Source organism: Aureobasidium melanogenum (genome assembly GCF_000721775.1).
Source record: "Aureobasidium melanogenum CBS 110374 unplaced genomic scaffold scaffold_3, whole genome shotgun sequence".
Taxonomy (NCBI): domain Eukaryota; kingdom Fungi; phylum Ascomycota; class Dothideomycetes; order Dothideales; family Saccotheciaceae; genus Aureobasidium; species Aureobasidium melanogenum.
The window spans coordinates 1,532,741-1,554,342 of NW_024470055.1; the positions used below are offsets into that span (position 1 = coordinate 1,532,741).

Below are 21,602 nucleotides of genomic sequence, written 5' to 3' on the forward strand. Positions count from 1 at the left end.
CCACTGCGAGCTCTGTCGCTGGCTCCGAGACAGATGGTGCGTCAGATTTTCAGCTGCCCTTGACTCGCAAAAACACCCAAACATTGAAGACCCTTCCCACTCCACGTCATTGTGCTTGTGCTCAACCGTCCCAAGAAAAGCAACCCTTGGCCTTGACATTCTTCTTATCTGCACATTCTAACCAATCCAAGCCCCAGCAAGATCCGACTCTGCTTCCCTCTCGCTGCCCGCCTCCCTACAACATCAACCACACTCGGCGCCCGCCGCCACCATGGACCGCGATAATGATCTCCCGCTGCCCACCCCTTCAGAACCTGCCTCGGCCACAACCTCTCCAAGAGCCAGCGTCTTTGGCACCTTCCCTCGCCAAGCTCCCCCCACTTCAAACGCAAACCCTCGCGGCAGAACTCCCCAATCTCGAAGAGTCAGCAGCAGCACAATCAACAGCGCAAGCCCGAGCACAGAACGTGCCGAACAAGACAAGCCTGTACCCATTGGCAAGATTGGTGTCTGCGCTCTGGATAGCAAGGCCAGAAGCAAGCCCAGTCGCAACATTCTCAACAGACTGATCAAGGAGGGTGAATTCGAGGTCATTGTCTTTGGTGACAAGGTCATTCTGGATGAAGATGTCGAGAACTGGCCCATCTGCGACTTCCTCATCTCCTTCTTCTCCGATGGGTTTCCGCTGGACAAGGCTATAGCATACGCCAAACTGCGCAAACCTTTCTGTGTCAACGACCTGCCCATGCAGACAATTCTCTGGGACCGCCGCATCTGTTTACAAATCCTCACAAAGCTCAACGTGCCCACGCCCGAGCGTGTCGAAGTCAACCGCGACGGAGGTCCCAAGGTTCAATCCGCCGATATTGCCCAGCGATGCTTTGAAAAGACTGGTATCCGATTCCCAGTATTAGGCAGCCAGCCAGAGACCGAATCACAACAAACAGCAAACCCTGTCGTCGAATTGCTGGACGACGGCGACACAATCTGTGTTGACGGCAAGAAGTTGACAAAACCTTTTGTCGAAAAGCCTACCGACGGAGAAGATCACAACATCCACATTTACTATCCGAAGAGCCAAGGTGGAGGTGGTAGGAGACTGTTCCGCAAGGTCAACAACAAGAGCTCGGAAAAGGATGAGACTTTGACAGTGCCCAGATCTATCACCGAGCCTGGAAGCAGCTACATCTACGAGCAGTTCCTCAAGGTCGAGAATGCGGAGGATGTGAAGGCTTACACTGTCGGCCTCGACTACTGCCATGCTGAAACCAGAAAATCTCCCGTCGTTGATGGTGTTGTCAAGCGCAACCCCAATGGCAAGGAGGTTCGCTATGTTACCAGCCTTAGCAAGGAGGAAGCTGGCATGGCCTCGAGAATCGCCGATGGTTTCGGACAGCGCGTTTGTGGCTTTGATCTGCTGCGTGTGGGCGACAAGAGCTACGTTATCGATGTCAACGGCTGGAGTTTTGTCAAAGACAACAACGACTACTATGACAAGTGCGCCAACATTCTGAAGAGCATGTTTATCAAGGAAAAGACCAGACTTGACAACAACAAGCAACAGCAGCAACACACGTCTGCTCCTACCTCTGCCGTTGAAGACAACTACGAAAGAGAGGCTCCTGGTACACATCGCAAGAGCACTCTCTCCAGTCATCGCAGCCATCTGAAGTCAGTCTTCCGCTCTGCCAGTGCCAACAGACTGAGGGAAATGGGCAACAAGAAGCCTGGCTCCCCTGAGATATCTCAACTCCCATCTCCCATCACTTCTCCGCCAAGCTTTGGAAATCTTCCAATGCCTCGAAGCCCTGGCATTCCTCAGGACAGCCAACTACCACCACCTGCCGTGCCTGACGAGAACCATCAGTACCAAAGCCTGCAAGAATCCATTCACGAAGCCGAGGAACACACTGAGCCAGTACCCGCACCTGCCTCCAAGTCGCAGTGGAAGCTCAAGGGTATGGTTTCTGTCATTCGTCATGCCGATCGTACACCCAAGCAAAAATTCAAGTTCACCTTCCACACGAAGCCTTTCGTCGATTTGCTCAAAGGTCATCGTGAGGAAGTGTTGCTCGTCGGAGAGGCTGCTCTGAGGAGTGTGCAAGAGGCTGTTCAGCAAGCCTTGGTCGAAGGTGAGGAAGATCAGACTAAACTCCGGACACTTTCAAATGCTCTTGACAAGAAGGGAAGCTGGCCCGGCACAAAGGTCCAAATCAAGCCCATGTTCCGCAAGAGAAGACAGGAGGAGTTGCCTGCCGAACTTCAGGACAAGGTCGAAGTTGATAAGGACGGCAACGCCAAGCCAAAGCCTACTCCTCTGCAGGGTAACGATGCCAACCACTCGCGTGGAGACTCCATGGCAGACGTTACTCTGTCTAGAATCTCCGCTGCCGAGAACAATCTTGTGCTTGACAAGTTGCAGCTCGTCATGAAGTGGGGTGGTGAGCCTACCCACTCTGCTCGTTACCAAGCCCAGGATCTTGGTGAGAATATGCGTAACGATCTGCTCTTGATGAACAAGGATGCTCTCAGAGACGTCCGTGTCTTCTCATCCTCCGAGCGCCGTGTGTCGACCAGTGCCCAGATCTTCACTGCTGCGTTCTTGGATCAGAAGGAGCTTGACCCCAACTTCATTTCTGTTCGCAAGGATCTACTTGATGACTCGAATGCAGCCAAGGACGAGATGGACAAGGTCAAGAAGAAGTTGAAGGGTCTCCTCCGCCAGGGCAAGCAAGCACCCGACCAATTTGCTTGGCCCAAGGATGGCACTCCTGAGCCTTACTTGGTCGTCCGCAGTGTTGTCGAACTGATGAAGTTCCACCGCCGCGTCATGCTTCAAAACTTCACCAAGCTTCGTCCTCAAGGTGAAGGAGGCGCACCCATCAAGAGTCCTCCTAGCAACGCCTCTTCCGCCAGCCTTGCAGAGACTACTCCAGAATGGGTCGATCCTAAACAGATCCAATCTAGATGGTGCTGCGGTGAAGATGCTTCATTGTTCAAGGAACGTTGGGAGAAGCTATTCAAGGAATTTACCGATGCTGAGAAGGTTGACCCTAGTAAGATCAGTGAACTCTACGACACGATGAAATTCGATGCTCTCCACAACCGACAATTCCTCGAATGGGTATTCACTCCCAGCAGCGATATGGTTGATGACGACCACGAACGTCCCGATACTCTGAAGCGCACTGCCTCTGCAGCTCTGAGAGAAGAGTTTGGTCAAACTCACGAGGGTCTTGCACCTACCAAGGATCAGTCTGCTGTTCCCAGTGATACTCAGCCTAACAAACAACAAGAAGAGGACAACGGTGATGACAAGGGCAAGCTGTCCATCGCAAGCTTGAGAAGACGCTCAGAGAATGCTCAGACCACATTCAAAAATGCTCAAGCTACTCTGGCTAACCGTGTCTCTGGTCATCCCGAGTCTTATTTCTCACTCTTCACTGGCAACAGAGACCTTCCAGAGTCAAAGGCCAAGGTTGATGTACGTCTAGAAAAGCTGAGAGAGCTTTACCGCTTCTCGAAAGTCCTGTTTGACTACATCGGTCCGCAAGAATATGGTATGCTGAACAGCGAGAAATTGGAGATTGGTCTTTTGACAAGTCTGCCATTGCTCAAGGAGATTGTGACGGATTTGGAAGAAAGTAAGTTGCAATTTACTTATTCACAAGCACGTCACTCGCTAACACAAAGATCACAGTGCAAGCATCGGAGGATGCCAAATCGTTCATCTACTTTACCAAAGAGTCGCACATCTACACCCTTCTCAACTCCATTCTTGAAGGTGGCGTCCAGACCAAGATAGCCCGCAATGCCATCCCCGAACTCGACTATCTTTCTCAAATCGGCTTCGAATTGTACGAATCACAAAACGAAGCCAGCACCGATGACCCAGAAGGCAGCAACTTCAACTACAGCATTCGTATCACTCTTTCGCCTGGTTGCCACGCTTTCGACCCTCTGGACGTTCAACTGGACAGCAAGCATTGTATCGGCTGCACTCCCCGCAGAAGTTTAACACCACACGTTGAGTGGAAGGAGGTTCTCGAGACCCTAAGAGCCAAGTTCCACACTGTCAAGTTGCCCAAGAGCTTCTTGGCTGTCAATCTAAGTGAGAAGGTTCCTCAGGCATTTGCGCCGCAAGTCAAGCCAGAGGAGGCTACTGGTGAAGCAGATCCGAAGGTTGTGGGTGTGGAGGCTAGTCCTATTGCTCCTGCTCACCAGCCTTGATTGATAGATGAAGTGTATTCTAGACATGGACGAACGGGATATGGCGTTAGGATGTACGCGGTGGTCGGTACAAGATGTTTTTCTACGATAGATATTGTGCTTATACACGTTTCGCAACACTATCCGATCGCATCGGACTCCCCTCAGTGTGGGAATGCATGGATCCGCCCAAACGGGTATATCATATTTCAGCTCAGCCTTGTTGTGAGCAGCCACCCCCACTGTGGCTGCGCTTTGAATGCGGTCCCAAGAAGCGCTGATCAAAATTGTGCGCTCTTACAAACTTCGACATCACTTCGACTACATATAACATTCCGTACACAGTTTCGATTTTTATGCGATTTGGAGGAAATCCACTTCTGGGTATGCTCTTCAAATTTGTCTATTCAGGATCTTGGAAAACCAGTTTTGGGTGGACTGATAAGGTCTTAAACATAAGAGGTCAACCCCGCGAAGCCGCCCAGACAGTGACATTGAGAGCGTCCTTTTTTGATCAGCGCTTGGGTCCCACGGACTTGGACTTGCAAGCGCCTAGGTCTAGGTCGTGTGATACATCATTTGGAGGAAACCAGGAGATGCGGGAAGGAGCGAACTGTGAAAGCCCTTGAATCACCCCAGCTTGTTGACCTTGGTCGACATTCTCATCAACAACATTACGATTCATCTTCTCATTCGCTCCTTGCCATCATGTCGTCACCGGGAGGTTGTCAAAAGAGAGCTTTCTGGCTTGGGTAACTGCACTGTGTCCCGTCCTGGAGCTCAAGGATGCCGGCGAGTCGCAGATCTCATCAGGTCGAAAAGAGCAATCCTGCAAGCCACGGGCGCCTTGAATTCTCGAGTGGGGGTACTCTCCGAAGCAGCGATAAAGATAGAAACTGGATCAAAACAAGAATGGTGTGGCGTCAAGCAAGCATACTTCGCCTGCACCAAACTGCTCTCTCGAGTCTGAAGTCAGCTGTTTCAAAATGCAACAACGGGAATCCACTGACTACAAGAGAGTCGCTCAGAAAAGACTTGACTCTTGATAGACAAAGACGATGGGATCCGACGATATGAAACATCGAGCGCATGTGGCACAGCCCGCAGGACCTTGCATAAGAAGGCGTCGCTATTCATGCTCGGGATCCAGGTGGAGTGCGATAAGTACAGCATGATATTCCTTCACCGAGCAGTCTCAACAAAACCTCTGAAATCTGATCTACTGTATAACAAATATGCTGAATTCAGTTCTTGTTCATTGGAGAGCTCTTTGCATTCTCTATGGCTCACTCCTCGCCAGCACCGCGTTTGCTGTTGGTCATCACTTCTACTACCAGAGCCTTGCTGGTCAACCAGTGTCGACTGAGAACGAATTAGCAATTGGTTCATGGGCTGGCGTGCCGTCTCAGAAGTTCAATACCGCTGTGGGCAACACCCTCGCATCCTTCTTCAGAACCTCATTATCCATCACGGTCACAACAGCCTACTGTCAAATCGTCTGGCGCGCGTTGAAGGCCAGCACGACAGAAGTGAATATCGTTGACGCGATCAGTGGCATTTTGACAAATCCTCTTGGATTTCTGAACCTTGGGGCTTGGAGCAAGTCAGCTCTACTATTTCCTCTTGCGATCGCGATCTGGTAAGCTCCGCTCTTGGGTAATACGTACGAAAGGCCCAGATTTGACCATGACCAGGCTACTACCTATCGCTTCGATCTTCACACCCGCAACCTTGACGGTCATAACCGCTTCTCGAACTTCATATGATCTGGCCGATGTTCCCTCCATCGACTTCAATAGCCAGAACTTTCCATGGATCGTCTTGAACTCGGATGGTTGTACCTACGAGTACAGAGGAACCTCGTTCGAAGTTCAGCGATTCGCGACAGCAGCCGTAGGTCAAGGCGCCGTACTGTCCATAAACGCACCAGGAAACCGACCAAATGTCTCTTATACACAGCAGTTCGGTGGGCCTGTGTTGCAGTGCAGCGACGTGCGCGATCCTCTGCGTGGTGAAATTCTTGACAACGTCAATACCACCTCTTGGGATGATGGCATACCGTATGCTTACCTAGCTTGGTCCCCGACGGATACAAGTTCAATGCCTTTCCAATCGGGTCTGCAAAGCAACGGGCAACATCTGTTACAGCCAATTGCGATAGGACCACAACATACTCCTGGTGCACCTGAGGTTTTGTTTGTTGCCTCTCTTCCTAGTTTTCGCAGCCCGAGAATGATGAATCAGATGGACCCGAACTGGGACTATATTGCGAAGGCCACGATAGTCCAATGTAGCTTGGTGAACGCGACGTACTCAGCCATGTACAACTGGACGAACGGCGTGCGAGACCTGACGGTCACAACGACGCCCTCTGGCAGAAACGTCTCTCATCCTAACTCACATCCTGAGCGGGTCGGATGCACTGATTCTCGCTTAGACAGTGCCTTCATCCAAGACTATACATATACGGCAGTTTTGGAGGCTTTTATGAACATTATAAGAGGTTATGTCTCTGCCCCAACCCCAAATGGTCTCGTCACCGGGACGGAAGCCATGAACACTGCTCTAGGTACCACACAAGAGCTTTTCGCACTGCGAAACCAGACCGCTGGGGGTGTGCGGGCTCTCGATACGCTTGGCCAACAGTACTGGCCCGGTGTCACGGTCGAATTGCAAGCGAACAGCACATCGAATTTACGCCCAATTTTAGAGTTAATGTTTCAAAACCTCACTATGAGCTTGATGAGCTCACCTTTACTCCAGTCAGTCATTTCCTCCCCCTCATCGCTTCTGTTTCTCAGCTCGGAAGTCACACACACTAATCACATGTCACAGGCCTGACCATGATACTCCTCACTACCCTCCACCCGTGAATATCACGATAGTCACATATTACAGTCAATATGAATATGCAGCGGCGATGTTGGGGCTTGCTTATGGTACGGCTGTCCTGATGGCCACGATCATAGTCGTTCTAGGCTGCATTGCGATCTTCTCCAGCGGCCTCTCATACTCATCCTCGTTCTCTACAGTCTTACGCACTACCTCACATGCTTCAGTCAGCACGGAGATATCCAGAGAAGATGCCGTCGGTCAGGATCCACTGCCAAAGCATCTAGCAGAAGCAACGATTACTTTTGAACATGTTGTTCGGGGTGAGGTCCCCGAGGAGGAGGCTGCCAAGCAGCTTCTGCAGCCCAAGGGAGGATTCGAGCTTCGATCTGTGAGTATTCGAAGCGAGGGAGATTCAACTTGGTCGTCTCTGCGCGGACGATCGCGATCATCCGTTCTACAAGACTGATAGGAAGCTTTCCTTCTCCGGATTGGGGATGTACGTTCTCTGGTCTTTCATACACTTCCACGTGGTGAAGCAGTCTGATTGACAGCCCGAAGGAAGTATAGACATCAACAAGTACCAAAGGTTTTGGGAGAGGTTGGGGGTTCAGGTATTTGGTGCACAAGGCTAAGAGGATCTGCACATCAGCAAGGAATCAGGCACAAAGCCTACGACTGGTGTAGCCAAACATCAGGCCAGGCCCTTTTGGTAGACACACTGCTACACAACTTACTCACATATGGTTTACATTTCTGACTTCTGCTCTTGAACCCCATCATGCGTAGTCTCGAACAGTGCTGCAGCTAAAAAGTACAAGCCTCGAAAACACTTTCCCAAAACGGGTTCATGCTGCATGGCCCGCACAGCCTTGCATACAGTCGCAGCTGGACCCTCGGCCTCCAATCCTTGATACAAGAGAATAGCAGAAATACCGCAATCAGCGTGCGAAAGTCACGATGCACCGTGGCGGTACGACTCGAAGCAGTTCTTCACCATTGACCATACAGTATCTCGATCGCACACGTTGCACCGATATTCTGGTCTGGGGGACTTCTGCTGACTGCAGCGTACAGCGGCTTTGGGGGCCAAGACAGCACATCTTTGACCGCCGAGGCTGATAGTCACGAATGGCAATTGAAACCCCGCTGCCAGCGAGATCATCGCACTCAAGCACTCAAGATATATAAGCTTGCATATTCTGCCTAGACTTCTTGCGGTCACACATATTGAGCTTCGCAGACATCGGTGCCTTTGACAAAAGACCTAATGATGCTGTGTTCCCATATCGCAATACTCTTCTTTCTTGGTGAATCATCCGCGGCAGCATCCTTGCTCAGATATGGGGGCTTGCTAGGGTCGAGTTACGGGGTTCCTGGTAGGGTAGGTGAATTGCCGAGCAGACGATGTATAATCTTTGACGGGTATTCTTCATCAGGAATCAACGCTTCGTACGACTATGTCGTGATAGGGGGTATGTATCGCTCACATGAAATCTCCACTGGACGAGTTAAGACGTTGCAGGTGGCACAGCAGGATTGACAGTAGCTACTCGCCTCGCTCAACATGGAAGTTATTCCGTCGCAGTCATCGAAGCAGAAAGTTTCTACGAAATTGACAACGGCAATTTCAGTCAAATTCCATGGGTATGCCATTGCACAGTACATTATCACTGTCGGTGTGGTCTGCTGACTCTGATCCAAGTATGATTTCCAATCAGCCAGTACAGATCCAGATCTATCAACCGTTAATGGCCTCATCGATTGGAAGTTCCTTACTACACCACAGACTGCGCTATTCAATCGCACCATCCACTATGTACGGGGAAAGTGTCTCGGCGGATCCAGTGCACGTAACTACATGGTCTACAACAGAGGTACTGTTGGCACATTTGAGAAATGGGCGAATGACGTTGGCGACGGCACCTGGAATTGGGATGGTGTCTATCCTTACTATCTCAAGTCACCACACTTCATGCCTGCCAATTCGATCCTGCGAGCGGCCAACGCATCGGTTGGTCTTGCCGACGATACCGTGTCATTCTCGAAGAACGGTGGTCCTCTTCAAGTCAGCTATCCAAACTTTGCTCAATCTTGGTCTTCCTTCTTCCCAGAAGGCTATGAAGAAGTCGGCATTCCTTTTCTGGAACAGGGTATCAGTTCAGGCCATCTTGATGGTTATGCAAGTGTTTCGTTGACCATAAATCCTACTGAGCAAACGCGCAGCTCTTCCGAAACGTCATTCCTCCACGAAGCTCTTGCAGGTACTAATATAGTGGTGTATACACACGCGTTGGTCAAGCGCATTCTGTTTGATGCAAACAAGAGGGCAACAAGTGTTTTGGTCGATGTCGCAGGTATGCAATTTCAAATCAACGCAACCCGCGAGATCATTTTGTCCGCAGGAGTCTTCCAGTCGCCTCAGCTACTCATGGTGTCGGGGGTTGGACCACGACAAACCCTGGATCAATACCATATTCCTATTGTTGCAGATCGCCAAGGCGTGGGTCAGAACATGTGGGTCAGTTGATCTTGTTGTGCTACTATCTTGCCAGCCGCTAACGAGACAACAGGACAATCCGATAGGCAGTGAGTAATGTGTTTGCAAGTGTGAATCCTCGATTGACTGACACGGTACAGCGCTATCTTACGAGGTCAACGTTGAAACACCTTCAGTCCTAACAAATGATCCCAATCGCATCTACGAAGAGAATGAAGCTTTCATCACGCGCCGGTCTGGCATGTTGACGAGTGAGTAACGTTACTGAAGGGTCATCATCTTTGGAAACCATGCTCATGCACTGCAAAGGTGATGCCGGTGCCGACTTTGTCGGTTTTCTGAAAGCGTCAAATCTGTCAGTGGTGAACATCAGCTCCACAGCACAAAATGCCTTCCAAACCAATTTCCCTTCAGACAGGCCCAAGGTCGAGGTGTATGCTTGAACCCGAATTGTCTCGAACATCAAACACGGACAAGCAGAATTACAACAGTATGACTTTTGCTGCCGGTCCCAACGATGGCATCCACAATTTCGCCAGTATCGTGTTCGGATTGATTGCCACGTTCAGCAGAGGCAACGTCACAATCAGATCTCCAGACATGGCAGATGCACCCATAATCAATCCAGCACTACTGGAAGATCCCCGGGACCAAGACCTTGCCATCGCCGCATTCAAATTTACCCGCCGCTTGGCTGCCACAGCATCCTTGCAGCGTGCCATCATCGCTGAAGTCGTGCCTGGCTCCAACATCACCACTGACGCTGAGATACTTACGTATCTGAGACAAAGCATAATCCCATTATTCCATGCGAGTTGCACGTGTAAGATGGGGATGAGGAATGACAGTATGGCTGTTGTGGATTCTGAGGCAAAAGTGATTGGAGTGGAAGGATTGAGAGTTGTGGATATTAGTGCGTTTCCGTTGTTGCCGCCTGGTCAGCCGCAAGCTACGGTGTATATGCTAGCTGAGAGGATTGCAGATATGATTTTAAGAGATGCTGGGAGTGGTAGTTGAGGAGGCGAGATCATGAAGTAGATTCTTGAGGTCGTATGGATGTGGCTTTGCTGTCTCGTAGCAAGGGGCGCGGTGAAAATGAGTTCTTCAACCTTGATCGCCTAGAAGTAACTCTTTCGTATGCTTAATCAATATGCTGTCTTGCAAGACGTACTCTCAACTGTCATGATTTGGTAGATAATCCCAACCGGGAACGATGTCATAAAGCCATTCGGGAAGCGGTGTGTGGGTTTGTAGGCCGTCAGTCTGGATCTCCAGATCTGGTTGACACAAGACGCCTTCCGATCTACTCGAGAGTTGTGAAGTCAAGCAGTGCATCTCTTTCTCTTTTCTCTGTGAGCAAACACTGATCAAAGAATTCGCGGTCAACTCTGCCTCTTTGGCCATGTGAGTGCCCAGATGCCGAGTGATCTTTCTGAGACTTGACATGCCCGTCGATAGTAGACTCAAGCTCTCAAGCGAGTTGATATGGAGTAGGACACAGATGTAATGAAAAGGTACCGTCAATACGTCCCACCAAACTTGATTGGAGAGAGCCAGAGTTTGTGCAGGCAGAAGAGCATCTTCACCCATCTTCATGACTTTCGCTAGGTGCTCGCTAGAGGGTCGTGGATCGTACAGGCATAGCCTCCGATAGATGCAAAAGCTTGCATTTGCTCGCATCAACGTAAGAAGGGGGCAGCTGCTACAGGCTTCTGATAACGTCGACAAAGACTCTTCAAGCAGCTCTCTGCTGGTCATCCTATCGATCGACATGAGCTTGGCAAGTGATATAAGCTCACTTGTGTAATGACCATCAGCAGCAGCAGGTTTCTCGCAATTCGCGTCGTCGAGGTGAATCGGCGAACGTCCGTACTCACAACTAAACATCAAGTTCAAGGCTTTTGCAGTCCAGAAGATTCTACGGCGAAGTTCTGGAGATTTCTGATATGGTGTTGCAGCATGACTAGAGCTGCTGGAGATGAACATTGTTCCGAGCTCGCGATGCAGACCAACAGCCTCGATTATGTGCATCGTTGAGCATGTCGACATCCAGGAAGCATGTGGACGCGTTGTCGCTCGCAGGTAGAGTGAACGCAAAATCCATGCTACGACAAAGTCTTCAGTTGCACCATGTATCATGCTGATATTGTCGAGCAGTAGCTTTGTAGCTTTCACCAGATCGGCCTCTCCTGCAAACCGATCATCTCCGGCGAAAAGAGATCCCAAGGCGCAGACCATGCCAACAAGAGCGTCGAATCCAAGCGACTGGCTATCACCCATCCAGTGTTCGACACATCGAAGACTAAAATCTGCTTTGTCGATCACACCAAATACTGGATGCACCACTTCGAAGTAAACAGATGTTAGAGCATGAAGTTCCTCATATCGTATCAACTGCACAACTTGAGGAGTGAAAGATGGGATGGCTTCTGGTCGTGTGCCGGCATTCCAAGCGTAAGAATGTAACCTGGGCAGGCCGACAGCTCCCATGTCGCGACTCAATTTCAAAGGGAACGAAATAGCCGATCCAGTACCGACATATCGAGACTTTCTTGGCTCCAGGAAATCCTGTCTGGCGCGCTTGTTCTTGTTAGGTTGTAGTGTGTTTGCTGTTTCCAAATCCTGTATGGCGATTGCGCTTAATGCTCTTTTGCTACCTGTTCTGGGCTGTCCTCTGTGGGACCGGAATGAGCGAGCGACCGAAGAGTCCAGTTGGCATCACTCACGTGTCCGCTCCATTATGATATGTCGCCGAGTTATAGTAGCAGTCAAAGCCGTAGCCTTCACAAGTATCGCAAGGTTCGAATCCATTGCACTTTCGTTTTTTCTGCTGACACGATACACATGCTTTTCGCACTCGTTGGCGGCCTTGAGGTTTAGATGACATCTCTATGAATTTCCGCGACATAGGCACAAGTCCTTTCAAGGGAGATCGATTGTGATTCTTTGCGTGGTTCAGGCGATTGGCATGGATGTTCCGGGAAGACGTGACAGTGATGGTAGACAGCGGCGTTATCAATGACTGAGGGGAGGAGAAAGCACGGGGCGCTGACTTCCGATTCTGCCCGAACTATGTGCTACGACATCCCCTTCTCCTTCTCGACTCGATTGTCGACCGAATCAAGACCTGACAAGAACACATACCCATCGCAGGATTTAGGCATAGCTTCAGATGTGAAACCATTGGAATTTCTATCTGCACAATCTACATTTGAAGCAGCTTCGAAGATACAAGGATGGCCAGTACAACCTATTTACACAATTATAGCCTGGACAAGATGTTGAGGCTTACATGAACGGTTTGATCACAAACTTTCCACGTGCCTTGTTCTTGACCGCTTCGTACGCAGTCAGAGCATCATCAAGTCCCACAATTCTGAGGCTCTCCTCAGCGGGAGCTTTGAGCTGACCACTCTCAAACAGAGGCACGAGACGCCTCATCTCGGCTGCCATATCACTCGACAAATAGCTGAGTGAGTTACTGCCGATGATAGATTGCTCTTTCCGGTACAGGCTCTTCAGGTCAAAAGTGAAGTCAGTATCTCCAGTGCGCGGAGCAGAAACGATCGCAAGCCTGCCGCCCTGACCCAGAACACGAAGAGCTGCTTTCAAGAGACTAGTGTCTCCAGTAGTGTCGACAACCAGATCAACTCCCTCGCCTGCGCTCGTCTCCATCACCTTTCTGAGCCCAGGGTCAGATATGAGGTTGATATCAGTAGTGTCACCACGCGAGGCTGTCAAGACAGTGCAGCCTTTGGTCATGGCCAACTGGACAGCTGCAGAGCCAACATTGCCCGTGGCACCAATCACCAGAACAACTTCGTTGGCTTGTACATGTGCTCGTCTAAGCATGAGTGAGGCTGTGATGAAAGGAACACCGATAGTGGCCGCTTGGATGAACGACACAATGCTTGGTTTTCGCGCTACATCTTCCTCGGCAACCACGCAATATTGAGCATGAGCGCCGTCAGTGGTAAACCCAAAGAATCGTCCACTAGTGCCAAAGACTTCCAAGCCAAGCAAATGCTCAGATCCAGCTACGACTATTCCTGCATAGTCGCGTCCTGGAATTCGAGGGAAGGTAGTATGATTAAACCCGCCGACGCAATTGAGAACATCACTTGGGTTGACGCTGGTCGCAAGGACCTTGATGAGAACTTGTCCAGGTCCGGGTAATGGCTTGGGGATTGTGTTGATGGCAAGCACGTTGGCTTTCCGACACTGCAGTGCCCGCATCAGATTGTCTGTAGTAGCGTCCATTGTTCTTTGTTGCTAAGCAGAGATCCAGGCAATTTCGGGGGATGAGAGGATGTTGGTGGATCGTGGGTGATTACGAGCTCCAGATTTATGGCTCACAGTAGACCCCTATAACCCGATTATCTCTCTGCGACAAATACACATGGACACAAGAAATCACCCATTTCTGGGTGGTGTGGTGTTCGTGGGCGGACGAATCCGGGACGTACGTTCCTCACGGCCCGCAAGGTCCACACGGGCCGCGGGGTCCGCACATCCATTGGTGAGAGGTCATGACATGAATAAAGACATACTCAGCGAGGGCAAGAGATGATTATCTTATAATCAGTCGAGCTATCGTCAACTCAGTGGTCACATCGAACCAACTAAGTACCCAACATTCAAGCCAGCCTGCAAGACCAGCCTGAGGACAATCCGTAGCTTTATTACGGCATATCGACACTCTCCTTCTTTGGTAGCTTACCTCCGGTTCAGAACTTGTGACCCATTCAAATTCAATCGATGGATTTTCCACACCAGGACTCCAGTCAGAGCAATGAGTTAGAGAAGGGCTCATCCGATCGAAGCACATCTGGAGGGAACGCCCCTTTTCTCAAGCTGGGTCAGGAAGTGATATTCGTGGCCGTGGTCTGCAATGCGCAGCTACTCACCCAAGCGGGACTGGGTATCTCTATCGCTCCCCTTCACATAATTGGCGATAGCTTTGGCGCCTCTAACGCGCAGTTGTCCTGGTTTCCAGCAGCTTACAGTCTGACTGTTGGCTCCTTCATACTGTTTGCAGGACGTCTAGGAGATTTATTCGGACACCGAAGGATGTTCATAGCGGGTTGGCTGTGGTTTGCCCTCTGGTCACTGTTCGCTGGGGTTGCCGTGTACTCTGATCAAATCTTCTTCGACGTCTGTCGAGCGTTACAAGGGATGGGACCGGCGGTACTTCTTCCGAATGCCCTTGCAATTCTGGGCCGAACATATCCACCTGGCAGGCGTAAAGATATGGTCTTCAGTATATTCGGTGCGACAGCGCCTGGTGGCTTCCTCCTTGGAGCTGTGTTTTCCAGTATGCTTGCGCAGCTAGCTTGGTGGCCTTGGGGATATTGGATACTCTGCATATATTGCATCCTACTTTCGGGAGCAAGCTTCATGGTCATACCGTCCGACGATCCAATCACCTGGCCAATTCCAAAAGAGAGATTTGATATTTGGGGCACCACAGTGGGGGTCGCCGGTCTCATGTTTCTGAATGTTGCCTGGAATCAAGCTGGAGTTGTTGGATGGCAAGAACCCTACACCTACGTCTTCCTAGTACTCGGGGTTCTCCTGCTTGGTTTATTCGTCTACATTGAACACAAAGTGTCACATCCCCTGCTGGAGCTCAGAAAGTTTGCCGTTCCGACACTTTACATTCTTGCCTGTCTTGCGGTTGGCTGGGGATGTTTCGGCATTTGGGTGTATTATTCCTGGCAGATCTTCGAAGTGTTACGACATGCGACGCCTTTACTAGCTTGTGCATGGTATGCACCTATTGCGGTTTCGGGATTGTGTGCAGCGATGACTACCGGATTTCTCTTGGCCAGAGTCAAACCCATCATGATCATGCTCATAGCTATGGCGGCCTTCTTTGTCGGCTCCACACTTGTCGCGTTCATGTCAATTGAACAAAATTACTGGGCACAGGCTTTCATCGCCAATATCATCATGCCTTGGGGAATGGTAAGCTGCGATTTAGTCATCGAGTAAGTGCTGTGCTAATATGCATACAGGATATGTCCTTTCCGTCTGGCACTATACTGTTGAGCAATAGCATGCCTCGAGAGCAACAGGGCATGGCTGCATCGGTCGTCAACACAGTGGTGAATTACTCAATCTCGTTGAGCCTAGGCATCGCTGGCACAATCGAGCGTAACGTGAACCAAGGCGGCAATGACGTTTCGAAAGGATATCACGGAGCTCTCTACCTGGCCATGGGACTCTCGGGGTTGGGTCTTGTTGTCGCTCTGATTTCACTGTTGAGAGAAACGGCCAGTAACAGAAACGTAGGTTGAATAGATGTCAACTACTGACCTCCTGTCAAGATCGAACCAGTCACAAAGGAGTGATCACAAGCTGTATGGAGGGCCCGCTAGCATCGTACAGGTTCATATTACCCCCAACAGATCGAGGGCCCATAATTGTCTTATTCGGCGGCCTGCCGGGTCTTCGCTCCCTGGAAGCATTCGTCATGCTACATGGAATGGCTCCCTTGTGGACGTTACAGATTTCTGGCTTCTTTCTCGGCTAGACAAAGACCTTCGTGACTGTAGCATTCAATTGTTCACACAGGCAGAATTTGCATTGAAACATATAATTTCTCTTAGAACTCAGTTCCATCAGGTACTGTTGCAAAGTCGAGCCAGCTCAGTTCGTCATACGTACTCGAACACGCGCCCTGAATGCGACACTCGATCTCGTTTGGTTCGGGTACGGGAATATCTTTGAACTGCTGTCGCTGGGCGATTAGAAAAAGCTTAAAGCTCGTATAGTTCCCTGGCTTCCCAAGCGCATACGCGTCCCAGAGCGGTATATCTTATTCTCGGATCTGGGCGGAACCTTGATCGGGTATTGGCCGGCACTGATCAAAAATCATATCTTATAAGATTGTCGCCCACAAGTGGTCTTTGAGATTATCTTATCACTCGACAAGCCTTGGTCTTATAGTGACCACATCTCTTACCGTTATATCCTCTGCAAAATGCAGAAGCTGATGATGTACCAGATCTGATTGTTGCCGATGCAATCTGCCTGCCGTCGTCGCTCTAAAATACAAGAACATCAGCATGAATCGCTTAATGTCGTTCCTCTCTTCCTTCGGTGCACGAAGAGAGCTAAGAGTCAAAGCCACGTACATTTCACCAAAATTTTTCCTGTCGATACAACATTCATCAGAGAAGGCCTCGCCATTGGTCCAAACAGACTCTGCATCAAGCACGGAGAAAAAATTGCTCGATAGATGGCTGGATCAGGTGGTTTCATTTTCTGGCTCTGGCATAGCAACATTCCTTATCCTGGCATGTCTCTTGACTTGGGCTCTTCTTGGCATTAGATACTCTCAGATATCTGCCTGGCAGGTTGGCATATCGGATGTTCAGTCAGTCTTGAGTCTGATCTTCGATGCTTTGCTTGTGCGGCAACAATTGAACAGCCATAATGACGCTCTGACTGTCGTGTGAATCCTGAAGTCTCGCTCGGTCAGCCACCATACGATGCTGCAGACACTTGCATCAGCAGCACGGACCAGAGCGAAGAGCAGAAGTGAAGTTGGATCACTTCCGGAAACCGAGCTTCCATCAGAAAGTCGACTTGCTCGTTGGTGCAGATATCTGGTCCATTGTCTTGGTCATGTTGTCACTGTCGGTCTCTTCTGGATTGGGATAATCATCTGGCTTGCTTTTGGTCACTACTGTGGCTGGTCCAATGAGTGGTTCTTCTACATCAATACTGGGACCGCAGCTCTCTTGATCTTTGGCTTGTCATTTATAGCCTACAATCGCGAGCAACATAACAAATACATGCAAAAATGTCTGGGTTTGATCGATCTTGCGGATGAGCAGCTCGAGTACAGCTTGAGAACTCTTACTGCAGATGACATCGATCATGAAATTTCAGTAATACCAGCACCGCATATCACCAAACTCCAACGCTGCATCGACTTCTATGCTGATCTGGTTGGTACGCTTTCTGGTATCGCTATACTGGCATTCACGCTCGTGCTTTGGGCAGTGCTTGGACCACTCATGCATTTTGATGCCAGTTGGTGGTTGCTTCTTGGGACTTATACAGGTCTTGTCGGCATGAACGATGGTTGTGTCTTGCGGAATCTATGCTTCGATCGTAGCAGACTCGAGGATCATCTATTCCAAGAGCAATGTGCTACGGATCAACATCTTTTGCGTCTTGCTGGGTTGACCAATTTCACACCCGAGCCTAGTGAGGAGGATGTTGATCATATGAGCCGCATCTCAGCTGGCATTGGGCATGTCTTTTCGCACGAGATCTCGGTCCTGCTATTTCTCATTTCCATCATCATCATGATCATCGCTGCTAGCATTCTGCGCTGGAATGAGCTGGGTCAACTTATCTGCAATGTTCCTCCTATGATCATAGAGTCATTCTTCACGTTGATTTTGATTACTGGTATTGATACCGCGAACCAGCAGCGGCGTAGGACGATCTACAGGATATATCAGACTCGATTGACCTTGATTTGGTCATGTTCTGTATTATCGCAGACCTGAATCTCTATCAAAATAGTTTTATGTTTATGATGCCTTTGTTTCAGAAGCGGTACACCATACATAAGAACACATAAAAGGTTTGCAAGTGGTTCATTGCTCTGTCGACCTCATGCTAGAAAGATCAATGTATTTAGCTACACCGGTGCTGTTTCGGGTTTTTGAAACAGTCGGAAATGCAAGGAACTACTAAATCATGTATATCTCTCTATCTATGGTTAGGATAGATATCGACTTTTGACCTCCTGCCAATATCATAACTATCATATAGAGCCAATTAAGCTTATTGGCCTTGCAATAATAAAGAAGCTTTATCTAGGGTGTGCTAAAACCAGACTGGAAGCGATAAGCGTTGCAGGACTTTTGACATGTGATTGAAGGCTTCTCCTCATCTTATCTGTCGACGTGCCGGCTCCTCGAGTCTTCACCCTATGAAAGCATTTGCGACGCTGGATGAGCTGGCTTCTTTGTCAATGTCTATTGCTCTTGATGTAAGTAGTGTCAAGGAAAAGGTAGACCGGGATCTTTTTGACAGTGCGATTCGATACCGTAAGCAGGGTGGAAATCGCCATATAACACAAGGCTCAGGCGCGTCAAGTGTTGCAAGTTCGAGTCGGGTTGGTTCAATACGTGAACCTGGACAATCGCCCTAGGGATGATAATACTCGATTTCAATTGGCTTGTGTACTGTTGCATAAGAAGTTTCGTCGAAGTTGCTAATACTGTTTGATCAGTCGCTGCAATGACAGATACGAGATATGGGGTTACTTGTGCTGAAAGATCTTAGTAAGGCACCTTTGGGCTCCGTGAACAATTATGCCAAATTCGAGATGGACCTTATTCCAATCACAAATGACCTCAACAGCCCATTCTGCTACTTTGGATCCTCGCCGCGTCTTTTCGATGCACCATTTAGAGTCAACAGGACAGACATAAACTAGACAAGCTGGACTTTCTTGACATATATTCTGGACACCTGTATGTCGCGATCCGTAACCCCGATTTTGAGTTCCGTATGGGGATTTCGCATCGAAGGCGGCAAGGTTACTATCAAGAAGTTGAGACACATCGACGCTCACGAGGCCTGGGAGCAACAACGCAATCTGCTTAAGCGACAGTCTCCCGGCTGGACTTTCAATCCCGTCAACCCGGACGTCAAGATGACATAGATCAAGAAGCACTCCGAATGAGCACCTGATCTTGAGACGCTTTGAGACTTTTGCGCTGCCGTCGTTCAGATTCTCGTTGCTACGTTGGATCTATGTGGAAGTAGATAAGGACTTTTACTAGTACATACATCATATACGAACTGGTGTAGCATGTCTAGCTTGGTGTGATGCACAAATCAGGAAGTCAGGACAAGCATCAATGAGTTGTCGAGAAATTCTCTTAAACAAGCGACGAAGCTCTTTGGACAGGTTATAGATCATAAAAACATCACACATGCTCTAGAATGTCGGGGTAAGAGAGGGCGGGAGATGCAAGAACTCATCAAATTCTGTCTATCTCTATCTACTTTCAAGCTCATGTAAGTGTATCATGGTGCGAAAACTGAACCGGTGATAGATTGCACCATGAGGTTGAATGCCATGTTGTACAGATTTCAGTAAATGGATCCACAGCTCAAAGGGTTGTGTATCGATGCGGAACTGTGCGAGTGCTAGGTATAAGACCAGCGCCCAAAGGATCGGTCTCATAAGTGTCGTTCTCGGCCGTGCCGTTGTGTCCATTGAGGTGGTCGTCGTGATGGCCGTTGGAATGTCCATTAGCCTCTCTGTTGGCGTGTCCATTGGTATGTTCATTCTCGTGTCCGCCGTTCTGCTCTGATGCCAACAATTCGACTCTCGACTCTGAGGTCACGTCTGCACCTGCGACATTGGAGCCCCAATTCAATGGGTTCAGTCTACTCAGGAGGTTGGTAGATTTGGATCTCTGAAGTTGGTGAGACTTTGAGGGTTCCCTGGATTGGGCGTTGAAATTGACCGAGTGCGAAGTGGGCAACGTGACAGGACGGTATGGTAGACGAGGCAAACGAGAGCCATCCTGCTCTGCAGGACGCACAGCAAACATGTCTTGGAAGCGGGCTTCTGTCTCAGCCGCCGACTTTGTTTCCTTTGGCTTCTTTTGGGGAAGGAATTTACGGAACGACAGCTTGCTCTTGCTGGGAGATGTCTGAGGTTGTACATCATCATGAGTCTCAGCAGTACCTCCACGCGACGTGCGAGAGCGAGTAGTCCTAGTGGATATAGCAGAGACGTTTGAGAACCCTCTGTGGCGGCCACCTCTACGGGTAGTAGAGCTATCACCAGGGCCACCAGCAGTAGGACCACCAGGGCCAGGGCCAGGGCCAGGGCCAGGACGAGCACTACGAGAGGCTCCAGGAGCAGCATCACCGCGGCGACCTGCATTGTGCTTGTCATCACACGCCCTCTGAGTGTTGATGTTATCAGGGGTGGGATTCAAGAGCCAGAAAGTGTTTTGATCCTTGACCTTCAGGCATTGATGACTATCGAACTCAGGATTGGCAGTCTCACAAGCCGGACACGTGAGGTTTGCGTCATGTTGACTCCAGGTCCATTTGTCTCCGTCCAAACTCACACAGGGCTTCTTCTGCATCTCTCCAACGTAGCATCGAGGGGCACTGCGGTAAGATTCCTCGTTGTAACCCTCCCCTGACGCAGCCAATTTCTGCTTGACATCACGAGTGTGACACGCCTTGATCTTTCCTAGCCAGGAGTTTACATCAAGATCGGGGTCGTCCATATCCTCAGGAGACCTCCAAGTGCCCTCAGCTAGGTTCTTGAAGACTTGATCCAGACAAGAGTCCTTAACACGCTCCTTTGTGCTGACATTGATCTCAATGTAGTTACGGTTGGTGGTCTGTGCCGGAGGAGTGCGGGTCGTGGAAGGCTCAGGGTCAGTGACACCCCGAGTGTTGTTTCGCTGTCTGCTACCCTCTTCGAGCGTGCTTCCAATGGTGCGAGCCATCTTCTGTGCTTCACCTTGCTCGGCCGCAGGCGATACTGGTCGCTTGTCGCCGACACTATGTCTCGAGAGGTCCTCTGTGCTTGAGTCGAAAGGGTTTGGAGCAGCCCTAGAGTTTGCCGGGTCAAATGAAAAGCGTCCACGAGGAGGTGTAGGATCCTGGAGGCCTGAGGTGCCCAAAGATTGGCCAGCCTGGAATGTAGATGTTCCTTGGCCTCGAGATTGAGACGAAGAAGCAGTCTGATCTGATGGAAGGGCACCAGGAGCAGTCTGGTCTCGAGCCTGTGATGTAGGGGCAGTGCTCGAAGACTGGTTCTGAGTCTGTGTATTCGAAGTTGACTGAGCTGTGGGACTGTTAGGAGCCTGAGCTCCTGATGTGGTGCCGGTACCTGTCTGTGGATGTTGGCGAGACTGAGTCTGCAACAAGTTTGCGATCTGTTTTTAGGGTTTTAGGGTTTAGGGTTAGGGTTAGGGTTAGGGTTAGGGTTAGGGTTAGGGTTAGGGTTAGGGTTAGGGTTAGGGTTAGGGTTAGGGTTAGGGTTAGGGTTAGG

The 21,602-nt window shown here is 49.8% G+C and overlaps 8 protein-coding genes across 8 annotated transcripts; 5 read left to right on the top strand and 3 right to left on the bottom strand.

Annotated features, from left to right (window-relative positions):
• Positions 1-271: 271 nt before the first annotated feature.
• Positions 272-4,230, top strand: M437DRAFT_41028 (uncharacterized protein; the record flags this gene model as incomplete). The annotated part of the gene is made up of 3 exons (XM_041020295.1): positions 272-3,262; positions 3,473-3,644; positions 3,701-4,230. The coding sequence occupies 3 exons, from the start codon at positions 272-274 to the stop codon at positions 4,228-4,230; spliced, it is 3,693 nt and encodes a 1,230-aa protein (XP_040883166.1).
• A 1,214-nt stretch (positions 4,231-5,444) lies between these two features.
• On the top strand, positions 5,445-7,592 carry M437DRAFT_72949 (uncharacterized protein; the record flags this gene model as incomplete). The annotated part of the gene is made up of 4 exons (XM_041025939.1): positions 5,445-5,848; positions 5,904-6,971; positions 7,045-7,364; positions 7,447-7,592. The coding sequence occupies 4 exons, from the start codon at positions 5,445-5,447 to the stop codon at positions 7,590-7,592; spliced, it is 1,938 nt and encodes a 645-aa protein (XP_040883167.1).
• Positions 7,593-8,314: 722 nt separating this feature from the next.
• On the top strand, positions 8,315-10,558 carry M437DRAFT_72950 (alcohol oxidase; the record flags this gene model as incomplete). The annotated part of the gene is made up of 8 exons (XM_041025940.1): positions 8,315-8,429; positions 8,481-8,516; positions 8,567-8,688; positions 8,747-9,562; positions 9,628-9,649; positions 9,682-9,792; positions 9,851-9,974; positions 10,033-10,558. 8 exons carry the CDS (start codon positions 8,315-8,317, stop codon positions 10,556-10,558), a joined length of 1,872 nt encoding a protein of 623 aa, XP_040883168.1.
• Positions 10,559-10,714: 156 nt separating this feature from the next.
• On the bottom strand, positions 10,715-12,428 carry M437DRAFT_72951 (uncharacterized protein; the record flags this gene model as incomplete). The annotated part of the gene is made up of 3 exons (XM_041025941.1): positions 10,715-11,240; positions 11,274-12,179; positions 12,268-12,428. The coding sequence occupies 3 exons, from the start codon at positions 12,426-12,428 to the stop codon at positions 10,715-10,717; spliced, it is 1,593 nt and encodes a 530-aa protein (XP_040883169.1).
• Positions 12,429-12,829: 401 nt separating this feature from the next.
• Positions 12,830-13,777, bottom strand: M437DRAFT_40391 (GroES-like protein; the record flags this gene model as incomplete). The annotated part of the gene is made up of 1 exon (XM_041020187.1): positions 12,830-13,777. The coding sequence occupies one exon, from the start codon at positions 13,775-13,777 to the stop codon at positions 12,830-12,832; it is 948 nt and encodes a 315-aa protein (XP_040883170.1).
• Positions 13,778-13,940: 163 nt separating this feature from the next.
• M437DRAFT_72953 (MFS general substrate transporter) lies at positions 13,941-15,840 on the top strand (the record flags this gene model as incomplete). Its single annotated transcript, XM_041025942.1, has 3 exons — positions 13,941-14,003; positions 14,405-15,508; positions 15,559-15,840. 3 exons carry the CDS (start codon positions 13,941-13,943, stop codon positions 15,838-15,840), a joined length of 1,449 nt encoding a protein of 482 aa, XP_040883171.1.
• A 771-nt stretch (positions 15,841-16,611) lies between these two features.
• Positions 16,612-18,069, top strand: M437DRAFT_72954 (Low affinity iron permease; the record flags this gene model as incomplete). The annotated part of the gene is made up of 2 exons (XM_041025943.1): positions 16,612-16,998; positions 17,047-18,069. The coding sequence occupies 2 exons, from the start codon at positions 16,612-16,614 to the stop codon at positions 18,067-18,069; spliced, it is 1,410 nt and encodes a 469-aa protein (XP_040883172.1).
• Positions 18,070-19,689: 1,620 nt separating this feature from the next.
• On the bottom strand, positions 19,690-21,486 carry M437DRAFT_81978 (uncharacterized protein; the record flags this gene model as incomplete). Its single annotated transcript, XM_041027659.1, has 1 exon — positions 19,690-21,486. A coding segment is annotated over one exon (1,797 nt), but the record flags the coding sequence as incomplete, so codon positions are not given.
• Between the last annotated feature and the right edge of the window lie 116 nt (positions 21,487-21,602).